Source organism: Plectropomus leopardus, chromosome 10 (assembly GCF_026936395.1).
Source record: "Plectropomus leopardus strain MGB_pleo_1.0 chromosome 10, ASM2693639v1, whole genome shotgun sequence".
Classification (NCBI taxonomy): Eukaryota; Metazoa; Chordata; class Actinopteri; order Perciformes; family Serranidae; genus Plectropomus; species Plectropomus leopardus.
The window spans coordinates 18,479,249-18,491,822 of record NC_142185.1 but is presented as its reverse complement, the minus strand read 5'-3'; the positions used below and the strand labels follow the sequence as shown (position 1 = coordinate 18,491,822).

General features: G+C 39.4%; 1 protein-coding gene across 9 annotated transcripts in view; it reads left to right on the top strand.

Moving 5' to 3' along the window:
• The window catches only part of LOC121948856 (bromodomain adjacent to zinc finger domain protein 2B-like), a 65,752-nt gene that overhangs the window by 31,619 nt on the left and 21,559 nt on the right, over positions 1 to 12,574 (top strand). For 7 of the 9 annotated variants that reach the window (XM_088083203.1, XM_088083206.1, XM_088083205.1 and 4 more), the window contains 8 exons: positions 2,158 to 2,319; positions 4,658 to 4,843; positions 5,348 to 5,479; positions 6,808 to 6,965; positions 7,093 to 7,326; positions 8,060 to 8,662; positions 9,275 to 9,899; positions 10,817 to 11,113. In XM_088083203.1, the coding sequence (XP_087939329.1) occupies positions 2,160 to 2,319; positions 4,658 to 4,843; positions 5,348 to 5,479; positions 6,808 to 6,965; positions 7,093 to 7,326; positions 8,060 to 8,662; positions 9,275 to 9,899; positions 10,817 to 11,113 (2,395 nt within the window). In that variant the 5' untranslated portion in view covers positions 2,158 to 2,159. The remainder of the gene's footprint in view (positions 1 to 2,157; positions 2,320 to 4,657; positions 4,844 to 5,347; positions 5,480 to 6,807; positions 6,966 to 7,092; positions 7,327 to 8,059; positions 8,663 to 9,274; positions 9,900 to 10,816; positions 11,114 to 12,574) is intronic. The other 2 variants (XM_088083208.1, XM_088083207.1) reach the window with 1 other exon arrangement.

Genomic DNA, 12,574 nt, shown 5'->3' with positions numbered 1-12,574 from the left:
GAATAATTATCTATAGAGATCATATCTGCAGCATGTTGATGTAGAATTAAAAATTAAATTAAGACAAAAATTTAGTCCATGCTGATTTTTTTAGTGGAGCGTCCTGCCTTTAATCCTTGACAAAATCTTTGCCATCCTGTTGAATATTAAGTAACTTTTTTTTCATAACGGATGCACAGAAAATGGTTTTGATTTGTATAAGCATACTGGACAGCGTTAAATGACAGGTGAAGTTTGATGTAGCAAGGTCAAAATGACACCAGATGATTTTTTTTCTTCTTTCATGTTGCATTATAAATATGTTAGCACCTTTATTCTGCACAAACTCCCACTCACACTACGGCAGGAAACGGTGGCCTTTCCAGTGAAGCATGGGTGCAGCTTTCATGTCATTTACGTCTCATCAGTGCTGTTCCTGTTGAAGGATGATACTTGATATTCAGAGGGTAGCTTTGTCTCCTCAAATTAATCAGCTGCTCCTGTTTCCTTGTGCAGGGGAGAATCACCAGGGAGATCTAGAAATTGTTGGTGTAACGTACAATACTATAACAAAGGCAGGCTGTAGCAGAAAATCTGGATACGTTAGCGTCAAAGAGGATTTTAGATGTGGGCTTTTGTGATCATGGAGATGTGAAGTAGCATAAATAATGGAACATTCTGGAAATGTGGAGCTGATTAAAGAACATAGTTGTACGAGAATGTCCGTGGCATAATTTGGATGATGCGCAGATCAACATTGGTCTGAGAGACTTCAGAGAAAATGGCAGAGGCTGTGATTACAGCTCCTGTTGATTCATCAGTATTGACTTGATTAAGTTGACTTGGTTAAGAGTGTGGAGGGATAAATGAAAATGTGTTCATAAGAGACTGAAGACTGGCTTAGAGTTTCATTAGACTATCACGGAGAAAAGGCCTGGGCTGTAATTATGAGCTCGAGCTGTGGAGAGCTGATATGACCAAGTTGTCACCAGCAGCTGGTGAACTGAACTACTGTGTCTATTTGTGTGTGTATCTCTGAATGTGGTTGTTTCAACTTTGTTACACTACTGCTACTACTACTATTATTATTAATATTATTGTCAGTGTTATTATTGGTATTATCATTATTATCAGTTATCATGACCATTAAAGGAATGAAAACATTATTTTTTGTTTGAACAAATGCTTCATTGCAACTTAAACTTGAAACCGTTTTTTTAAATCTAAGTATGTGTCGAAAAAAATCAAATTACTGGGAAATTCCCTGTCTGGTTGCTTTTTTATGTTCAATACTGTAAACATAAGATGGTATAATAACAATCATAGCACGGTAAACCATGAAACCGATAACTCACTGCAAGCCTAGTGTGTCTATCATTCTGTACCATATAGTTCAAATATTAATGCTGCTGAATACAAAATTACATAACGCACAATCACAGTCACACAAATCATAATATTGATGTTTATTGCGATGACCTGTTTACTGCTGTTTTGCTTTACATCAAATAAAATCAGTGATTTGTAAAAATGATAACACGGTATTTTTAATATCATTGTCTAGGGCTGCAACCAAAGATTACTTTTGTTCATTTTTTTTTGTTTTTTTTAATGTTTGATGATTTACTCAAAAAAAATATCAGAAAACAGTGAAAAAAGCCTCGGTTTCCTAGTGGTGACTTCTTCACATTGCTTGTTTTGACCAAACAACAATCCAAAACCCATTTACAATAGTATAAAATAGAAAGGACTAGCACATCATAGCATTTAAGAAGCTTAAAGCAGCACATTTTTTGACACTTTTGATAAATTACTGAAACATTTGATAAGTTCAGTTTATTTTAATTTTTTTTTTGTTTTCTGATGATTGATTAACAAATACAAATACTATACAAATACTAAACAGCAATCGTTTTATCACAATAAGTCTCAGAGTCAATAAACAATACCATTAGGTTGTCTGACAGCCTTTTTGTTTGTTATAGTGGACAACACATTGCATTCACAAAGGAGTGATACACATCTAGACAACAGGGGTTAAAATCCAATATTGTCTCAACGGTAATTCACATGTGTGTCAGAGAAAAACTAAGTCTCAGTGGGGTGTGTGGCAAGAGTGTTTTTTTTCCTCCCCTTCTTTTCTTCTCTCGCGAGTGTTGATTGGATTGTGTTTGACAGATATGGAGTTTGGCGAGCGGCTGGCCTCCCCATCCTCAGCCCCGTCCTCCCTTCACATGGCCTCCTCTTCAGCCAGCTCCTCCCCTGCTCCACCCCAGACACCCTCCACAAAAAGCAGTCCGGCCCCGAGTCCTGCGGGCAGCTCCCCTCTCACCACCTGTGGTATGAATACACACACACACACACTACTTAGATGTGCACGCAGTCATGGCACAAGATCACAATGACTTTATTTATTATTTATTGTCAAGTTATTATATTTTGTCATTCTGCCCACATTTTGGACAGGGTTTATAAATGATTTTAGGTGGGATAAGGTTTGAGTATGCAGTGCTTCAAACAGCATTAATAGTCACCCACACAACAGCTTTAAATTCACAAGCTATTCATGAATGTAAATGAATGCTCAGTCCGACTGACTTTGCAATAAGTATGCACTTTACTTCCACACAAACTTTTGAGAGAAAAAAATAAGAGGCAAATCTATTTGGAGGAGGCATCCAACTACATTTAGTGAAAAACACTGAATTAAAATCCTGCAACAATAAGGAGGCTTAAGACACCTTCTCTCAGTCTCAACATGTTACAGACAATTTTAATAGGAATGGAAAGGCTGTTGAATTAATGAATGCCCACAATTAAAAATCATTGTATGCCCTTGTGAATGTCTTTTGACAACCTTTAGCTCCAGTTTATCCTGTGTGATTTGACATGTCTGTCAGCCTCACAGTGCGCATGCAGCCGCCAACATCCTCTTGTTTTCTCTGAATACTAATTGTGGTCAAAGCCATTACGCATTGAGAAGCGGTGATGCATAAGCTGTCAGATTACCCCTGACCACAAAATAATGTGCAAATTTACATACCGTGGTTTCTGATTATTTTTTTCCCTTCATGATAAGATGCCCCAAAAAAAAGTAGTTTTTTTTTCTTGTCGCGCTATCACAATGAAGAACACATTAGAGACATTCTCATAAATTATTCATTTTCAGACCCCCACACCAAACGTGCACAGAAATTTCCCTGATAATTTATTTTGGACTGAACACTAAATGCTGAAAGCACATTGGCACCTCTGTAGTCACATTCCTCTTATGATTATCAAGTAAATTGAGTTATTTTAAGAGATTTTTTCCCTGTGGGAAGTAGAAGAAAGATACCAAACAACCAGTGGTGGTAACACCCCTTTGAATAGGATTATACTCAAGCTTTCATACTCCTAAAAGCTTTGTAATTCCTTTAACCAGGTGAGTGTATCTGAGCAAATGTTTATGCTGCAAATCCTAGTAAAATTAACCCAGTAATGACAAATAAAAGTCTTATTCAATATTGGCTTTTGAGAAAAGGTATGACCTACTTATTTTAAAGGGACACCTCCACATTAAAAATACATATTTTTTTATCTTACCTGTAGTTTTTTATCAGGCTAGATTGTTTTGGTGTGGGATGGTAAGTTTTGGAGATACTGGCTGTAGAGATGTCTGCCTTCTCTCAAATATAATGGAACTATATGCCCCCTTGGATAGTGGAGCTCAAAGAAAAACAAAAAAAGCATTTTACATTTCAAATATATCTACTCTTCCTATCTACTCTAGGATCATGATAGCATGGAGTGTAAACACTAATGGCATCCTCGACGGCTGGGTTATAGTGTTAGTAAGCAAGCAGTCGGTGCACGCTTCCTTTTGCACAGTAATAAAGAAAGAAAATAGTTCCTACATAAAACTGCTCACAAGGTCTGTGGATTATCTTGCGTAACCAGGTCATGATTTCTGGAAAGAGACAAGCTGAGTGCTACGTAGTTCCATTATATTTGAGAGAAGGCAGACATCTCTACAGCCGATATTATTATTTGTTTTTGCAGGACTCGTCGTTCTGCACGTTAGTTTAGTTTGTTTGTTTATATATCCTCATTTAACAAAAATGAGTGGCTATGCCTGACCCTGACTCCTTCATGATCATCACAATAAACAGATTCTCAGACTCACCAGACAGCAGACAGATCCTTCCCACAGCTGTGTCTTTATTTTTTTAGTTTACACTGTTTTTTTTGGTAAAATGTTGTTTTAAGAGGTCCCTAATTGTATCACAGTATTAACAATTAGTGACTTAAAAAATTTGTAATTAAGGGGCACCCAGTTGCTGACCTGGTGGAGCGGCTGCCCTATGTAAAGGGGTGTGTCCTTGCCGCAGCAGCCGTGGGGTCGAGTCCGACCTTGGCCCTTTGCTGCATATCTTCCCCTCTCGCTCCCCTACTCACTCTAATAGTCTGTTCTATCCAATAAAGCTAAAAAGCCAAAAAAAATCTTTAAAATACTACTAATAAAAAAATACAAATTAAACCATGATATGTTAAATCCATTGTTGTGTAATATACATCTACTGTATGTGTAGACAGAATATCTGGAGAGACAGTCTTTATAGAGAGCACAATAAATCAGTAAGTAAATCAATAGATAATATTTTAACGCATTCTTTGAACTGTATCCTGTATCCTCCAGGCCATCTGCTCCAGGTAACCGGAGATGATCGTGTAAACATGTCTGGCAGCTCCAATGGTTTTCCTTTGGTCAGCCATCCAGCTTTTGGGCTCTACACATCAAGTCCAGGCCGCTCTGAGTTTGGAGGCCTGGGAAGTCTGGGCTTGTCTGCCTTGGCTGCTCACTCCCAGTTTAGTACATTTCCAGGTAGGGGAGTTCAAGATGCAATATTTTAAATTGGTTTGATAATGGAGTTATTTGTAATATAAGTCCTGGGTAATATCTTTGTCCTTTTTTTTAACAGTTAAGACAATAATATACTGTATGTTATTATGTATTTGATTAAAGAAATTCTCAATGATATCCAATTGTGTGCTTTTTAAATAATATCATGACGCTCTGCATAAAGTAAATTGCCATTGCAGAAAGTAGAAGCTGTTTCAAAAGAATAATGGTCTTGGGGAAACTGTTGGGGCTGCGCCATGTCAAGTATGACTTAGACAATGGCTCAGCTTTAACTTTTAGACTCTCTATATAAAGGTATGGAATCCCAGTCAATGGAGTGCATTATATTTTAAACCACATGATTAGTTCTGTTGACAGGTTGGATAAAACATGCTCTTGTAACATGTTGTCAACTGGATTCTCTGCATATCTAGATAAAGTTGCTATTTGTGCCTAACTGTCCGGTATCTCGCTCCCCTACTTCAGACTGGTGGCGGCCATCTGAGGCACATACCAGAGGAGCAGGAGCCTTCTTCCCTCCTCTTCTGGGTCTCCATCCTGCATTTATGTCAACCTTCAAAAGCCATGATCCCATTCACTCGCAGTCACGCACCTCAGGTAGAGAGAGCCATCTTCCTTCATAAAGTCATACATGTTGTAGTTGTTTAAAAGCAAAAAATGATTCCATAAACATTGTTTTGTAAAACATTAAAAAAATAACTTAATTACCCAGTTTACTCTTGGTTTTTAATTGTGTCTTGGGCAAATGGATCACAAGTGGTCAGCACTAAATGAAAGTGTAAATGACCACCAAGATGCATTGGGATCCGATTAATTTGCTAAGGTGGTTTTGGATACATTTAACCACATTTCTTTTGTTGTGTAAATGCACATGGGTCCTCCTGATCAAAGACTGTATAAAAATGGATGATGCATCTCCACTTTTCTCCCACTGTACAAAAATGAAGGCAAAATATCCTAGATACAGGTGCTGCCATCTTGTGCTGATGATGTCATTTGGAGTCAGTGTCTGCACAGTCGTAATCTGACAGTGGAAATTGTGATATCAGCTTCTTGCCTGTACATCAGTCCAACAAAAATCGCGAGTAGCGCCATTGATTGCAGACACATTGATTTACACACACAGCTGTAAATTATGACGTCACTTCCCAGTTTTATAGTATCAAATAACTAACTAAACCCAAATTTATCTGAAAAATGTACATACATCAGAGTGATAAGAGCTACCTAAAATGACAGAAACCAGCTTTGGGAAAAATGTATCTGATATATACTTAGATTTTTTGTTTGGCCCATTTCCCAATCCACTACCATAGGGGGGATGAGGTTTATAATCTTTATTGCAGCCAGCCACCAGGGTTGATCAAGATGTTTTGGTTTTTCTTTTGGGAAACTGTCAGGCCGTCCATCTTAATGTACAGACCATGGTCCTGATGTGTCTGCAACAATGGCCTAACAGGAAAATACGTCATTAATGCAGAATGAAATTGTAGTTTTGTTGCCAGCGTGCCATCACACTATGACTTACCCTTTACTGCAAGTTGGATGAAGTGTTGCATTAGTGTTCATTGTTTTTCCCAATGGAAGAAGACGTGTTGGTTTCTGCTATCAGCCATATTTACAGCTGCACAGACACAACTGCTAACGTGACAGACGAGAGTTAGGACATAATAACTGTGTGCAGTAACATTTGACCTTCTGGCAAAATTGACAGAGGCTTGAAAAAAATCTGATAACAAGTGGTCAGCTGGACACCTTGGAGACACATTATAGACACAGGTGTGGCGATGTGTTTGGATCACTAAAAGGCATTTTAAAACCAAGTGAAAACTGGGTCTATTTGACTTATTGTCCTCCTAATGTGTTCATTTTGCTTGTTCTCGTGAGTATCCCTTTTAAGAAATGCACAATACCACTTTCTGTAGGCCTAACTGGAACAGTGAATGGTAGGAGTGCATCTTCTCCTACTGGGAAGTCTGCTGTGAACACCAGTTTGTTTCCAACAAAGGGAAACACGGAGAAAACCAAGGCCAGCAAGCCAGGCAAACTGCACCAGAAGATCATTCAGAATATAAAAGAAAAGGTTAACACTGTTTTGCTCGAGCACTTGAGTATAATACACCGCATGAAAAAATCACTTCACTGCTCTGTTGTTCCTGGCACCCTTTCTCCTGATTAAAAAAAAACAACTTTAATTATTATTTATTTAGAAAGCCAACAAAAGACCGCTAGAGACCTCCAGCATGAGTGGCAGCCAATCAGGATCATTGTCAGATAGCACCAGTGATGGTGAGGAGAGCAGCAGTGATCCTGATGACATGGAGGAGGAAGGGGAGGAGGAGGAGGAGGAGGAGGAGGAGGAGGACAATGACGATGAAGAGGATGATCAGAGCAGTGAGGACTCTGATTCAGCAAAAGACAGTCGAGTGGAAAGGAAAGTCAAGGTAAGCTTTTCTAAAGCCTGGTATACGCTGTTCGATTTTGGGCTGTCCCAGATGGAAGATGACCAATGTAAAAAGAAACATGGCGATAAATATTATTAGATGCTAAATTACTTTGAGCCCTTATTGCAAAATTGGCTTGCAAAGTTGGACTCTTTTTCCCAGCCATGACAACATTCACATTCTCCTCCTCCTCTTCTTCAGACTTTTTTCGATACACATAAATGTCACCATAGGGAGGGCTTGAGTTGTTTGTTTGCATTTTGCTCTTACCATTACAGCGGCATAGATGGATGACGCATGCTGGTGACATTTTGTTCTTGTGTATTGATATCGATGGATGTACGTCGTAGCCTGCCATTCACAAGGCGTTGTCATTGTACAGTGTGCATACATCAAACTTGATGTTGTACCCTAGTTTATTAGATCCATGTCGCACAGTGTAGCTTGCACTAAACTTATAAGACTGCTAAAATCTCAATTTTAAAAGTGGGATGTAGATTTTCTTTTTTTTTTAGTTTCTTTATAGAATAATATTCTAAGATGAAGTTATTTTGTAAGTTTTTTGTTTGACAAATTTGCACTTTGCTAAGTAAATGTCAGTTGGATTGTCAGGCGCTGCCATGGTGGTGGGCGGCAAACTGGATGTATGTGCTAGCTGACAGGGCTGCCACTGTGAGGCTCTCTCAGTAGGAGCTGACATGACATGCTGTCTTTTCCTCATCCTCCTACTCAGCGGCTGACACAGAACACTTCTGAGAGTAAAAAGAAGAGACCTTGCACTGCCGATGGAAATACAACTCAAGACAGTCATTGTGAGACTTTGACTTCCCTGCACCGCCTGCAGTCCTCCTCTAATCTCGCCGGCCTGTCACCGTCTGCAGCGCTGTTCCTCCAGAGCTCCAGGACTACAGAGGAGAAAGGCCAGCAGCACATCAGTGTCATACAGGCCACAGGGTTGCCAGCCGGCAACAGTCCCCACACACCGTCCCACAGGGAAGCCTCTCCTCTGCCCTCCAGGTCCTCACCCAATCCCACCTTACAAAAGCAATTCTCTCATTCATCCTCACCAAAGCATTGCTCTGTCTCCTCCTCCCCCAAACATGTTGCTTTCTGTTCCCCTGTAAAGCCCCAGTCTCTGTATTCCTCACCCAAGCCTCTCTCCCTCTCCTCTTTGCCCAGACCACCAACACTGTCAGCCTCACAAAAGCCTCCACATAAACCCAAATTCCTGATTCCCTCTGTGAAGCATACTCAGCTGGTCGACGGGATGAAGGAGAGCAGCAGAAACCCTTCGGATGAAAGATCGTTACACTTGAACAGTTTTAAATCGAAACAGGTTAGTTATATTTATTATTCACAATTTATTTATTTTTTTATATCTGAATTCTGCCTAAGGTACAAAAGAGCAAATTACTGTAATGAAATCAGGGCTTTTATGTGACCACTACATGACTAGAAGTGACAATGCATTTAGCTCTATTGGTAATACTTCACAAAATTGACAAGCAATTAGCTCTGTTACGCTTTGGGATGTTTGTTATCAGGAGAAGAGAAATCTGTCTCTTTTAACAGGACTCTGTTATTGTCACTATTTGAAAAGAAGGGAAAATGTAGCAGTCAGTAACAAGAGGGTTTTAATTCATATGCTGGTGGTACATTAAATACAGTCTTTTGATTGCCAGAGTATGACAATAGCAACAAATACAAGATGACAGCTGGAGTCACACAATGGCACTAAGCCAAACAATTTGAAAATATTTTTCCACAGCAGCCTTTTTATCTTTACTGAAGTTGACAGGCTTGAGCCTGCTCTTCATTGTCCCTGTCTCTTATTACACCTTAAATTCCTTCATTCACAGCCCACAGTAATGTTATTTGAGTGACAGTTTGTGTAATTACTTCTTTTTTTTCTTTGTTTCCTTTTCTTTTTCATTTTTTACTCATGAAGTCCCTCCACTCCAAGGACTCTATGAAGCAAGTCTTCTCTCAACGACCCAAGAGCCAGAACTGGCATAAAAGTCACAAAAATTCAGCATACTCTTCATCGTTGCCAACACAGCATAAACATTCGTCAGATAGCTTGAGCAGTCATTTACCGTCTCTCCTGCACAGCAATGACACCAATCTGTTCTTGAACCAGCACCTTAATGGATCGATCAATAGTGCAGTTCAGGACGCCCCTTTGGCCCTCATCACCAAACCTCGCAGCCAGAGCAGCACCCCCAGTCGTAAGCCCCTCCTGGTAGCCACCAGCCCTCCCTGTCCAATGCCCATCAACCTGAGCACTGGTACTAAGGAGATGTCCGGCAGCTCTGCTTCCCCACTTAAATCTTCACCCTCATCAGGTCTCGCTCACAGACCAAGAAAGACTAAGACTCCCAAGTTTTTACATGCAGGAAAGAGCCTGTCTAAAACCAGCTCATCCTGTCCACCTGTAGACTCAATCAGAGGCAGTGAGTCTGACATCCACAGCAGTAAAGACTCAGATGACTCTTTAGGAGATGGTTTGGATGACGATGATGAAGACAACGAAGATGATATTGACGATGAAGATTCTGGCAGTAGCCTGTCAGGTAAAAATAAATATGTATGGTTGTTTGTGTTACTTATCCATAACCAGTGTATTACTTATAGTCAATGGCGGTCGCCACAACCCCAGTTTGAAGAAGCAGGCTGGAGCTGTGCCACGGAGGCTAAGCAATGTATAACACAGCTACATAAAATAACCAGTTTCAGTTTAAGTCTATGCTGTATTTTGTATATTTTCATTACTTTTCTTGCTGTCAGACAGCACTTTCTGAAGGGGAACTGACTGAAACTAAACCTTATCTATGCTTCCTTCAAAGCCAACATTTACAAAAACCATAATTTTACCGTACAGAAAATGGGAGTTGTTGTTCTACTGCTGCCCCAATCTGTTAGTTTGTTTGTGTGACTTTGGTGAATCCGACCTCATCCTTTAGAACACCAAAAACTGCGTGATCAAGGCTGTGGTAGATCAGCAGCCCCAATGTTCAGTAAGGTAAATTTATTGTTGTTCTCAATGGAGCCAGGTAGCTGTAAAGAAAGTGATATAACAGCTTTTGTACTCAGGGGCTGTCTGATGGCAAGGTTAAGTGTTGAAAATAGTCTAAATATAGGGTACATTTAACCTGACATAGATGTTTAGGTGGCTAAAATACATTTTGATGCTAACCCATCCACAGCAGTACATTGCTTAGCTTATATGGTGATGCTTTTGCCTGCTTTTCCAAACTGGGGGAACACCAACTGCCATCCATTGAAGGGAATGCTCGAAATATGTATAAATACCTCATACAAGCCCACTTTAAAAAATATGAACTATTCTTTTAAATGAATAAAGAAATGCCATTGACATGTTATTGCAGATTGAATATGCTAGAGGAGGTTTGGTTGTGAAAAGAATGCTAATTAGGGTGTAATTTTGCTTTCTCTCTGTTTCCCTGTTTCATGCTGGAATCCCCCGCAGAGTCTGAGAGCAATCTGGATAGCGATTCTGATGGCTCCGAGGATGATATAAAGGAGCGCGGTGAGACAGCAGCAGACAGCGATGCAGAAAGGACTCCCCTGAAACTCACTAAAGAATCCTTGTCTGCTCACAAGTCCTCCTCAAACCTCTCAGCCAACTGCTCCCTGCTTAATCTGCAGATCATCAAGCCTCCTAGTTTACCTACTAGCCTACTCAGCCCCACCACAGTGACCAGTTCAGGGGCACTGGGTAACCACAGCACCTTATCACCATCCTTCACGTTTGCCACACTGCCAGGTAACACATCTGTGTTTACCTTAAAACCAAATACATCCAAAACTGATAAAACAGCTTTACAATGTAAAAAGATTTAAAGATCTGTGTGTGTGTGTGTATATATATATATATTATATCTCCATATATATATATATATATAAAACACATGTATAGTGCATATATACATATAATGCATATAGTTACAGTGTCGTATTTTCATATTAAATTTGGCAAAAGTTTCAAATATTCAGGTAAATCTATGTAAAAGCAATGGATGTAATTGATTTCTTAATATGGTCATCTGCTCCAGGCACGCTACTGCAAGTGCTGACATTACATAGCCCATACTTCTACATGGGGCTACATGCTAATGCCAGGAAAACAGCTAGTCTTGGTTGCTGATGTTGTTAATTTCCCCACCATTTTGGATAATATTCATGCTAGAATGTGTCTGGTTGTAAAGATTTTGGTTTAGAAGCTTATATATTATACAATTTTTCATGGTAGAAAGTGCCACTTTTCTGTGGTACAGTCATTCTCCAGCTGCGATGATGCTGCAGAGATGCCGAGATTGGGAAAACCCTGAAACGCTGACCAGTCAGAGCGGACAAGGCTTTTTAGGGAGGGGGACAAAATAGTTTTTCCTGAACATGATAGCATGTAAACATGTTCTAGGTAAACCAAAAATACAAGTATAAACCTGAAAATGAGCATGAAAGTTCCCCTTTTAGTTGTTGATTTTGTTTTTTTGGAAAGTGTTACTCACTCAGATGACAGTCAGACCATGAGTCCAGTTTCAGCATGGTTTTTATTTTTCTTCCATTCACTTTCCTTATTCAGATTATCCAACCCATCATTAGAAAAAGGACGCTTACAGTATTTTTCCAGTATGAAAACATGGATCTACATCTCTCAGTAGTTTCAGATTAAAATGAGTTCTCTGGAAGAAATTTGTTACGTCATTGTTTTGATGGTCCCCAGCAGCTTTTGCTTTAATAACCCGGGCAGATGCTTTACACATCTGATACTGAATGAGTCACGGAGCATATTACGCTTCTAGCAGAGCTCAATTCTGACTTACCATAATCGAAAAGTATTCATTTCTTTTTCCATTTAATAGCATTAATAGAGGAATCACAGCAGTATGTTGAAAATTACACTTGATGATCTTCAAGGAACATTTGCATTCATAAAAGATTTTAAATGTGTATTTTACACTGCCAACACTACCTCCACTGAACTGTGGGTGACAGTGGTAAGGATTGTTGTTGTATAAGCTCTGTTTCTTTGTTTTGCACCCCTCTTATCAGTCTGGAATAAAAATGTTGATGTCCATGCATATAGGGTGTTGTTGACCCTGAACTCAGCTAACCTACTATATCCCACTGATCTCTAGGGTCATTTAAGATTTGGTATTTATATAAAAAACAATTATCCAAAATAAGTTGATTTTTTAAAGGGTCTTCTTTTGTTGAGGTTTTT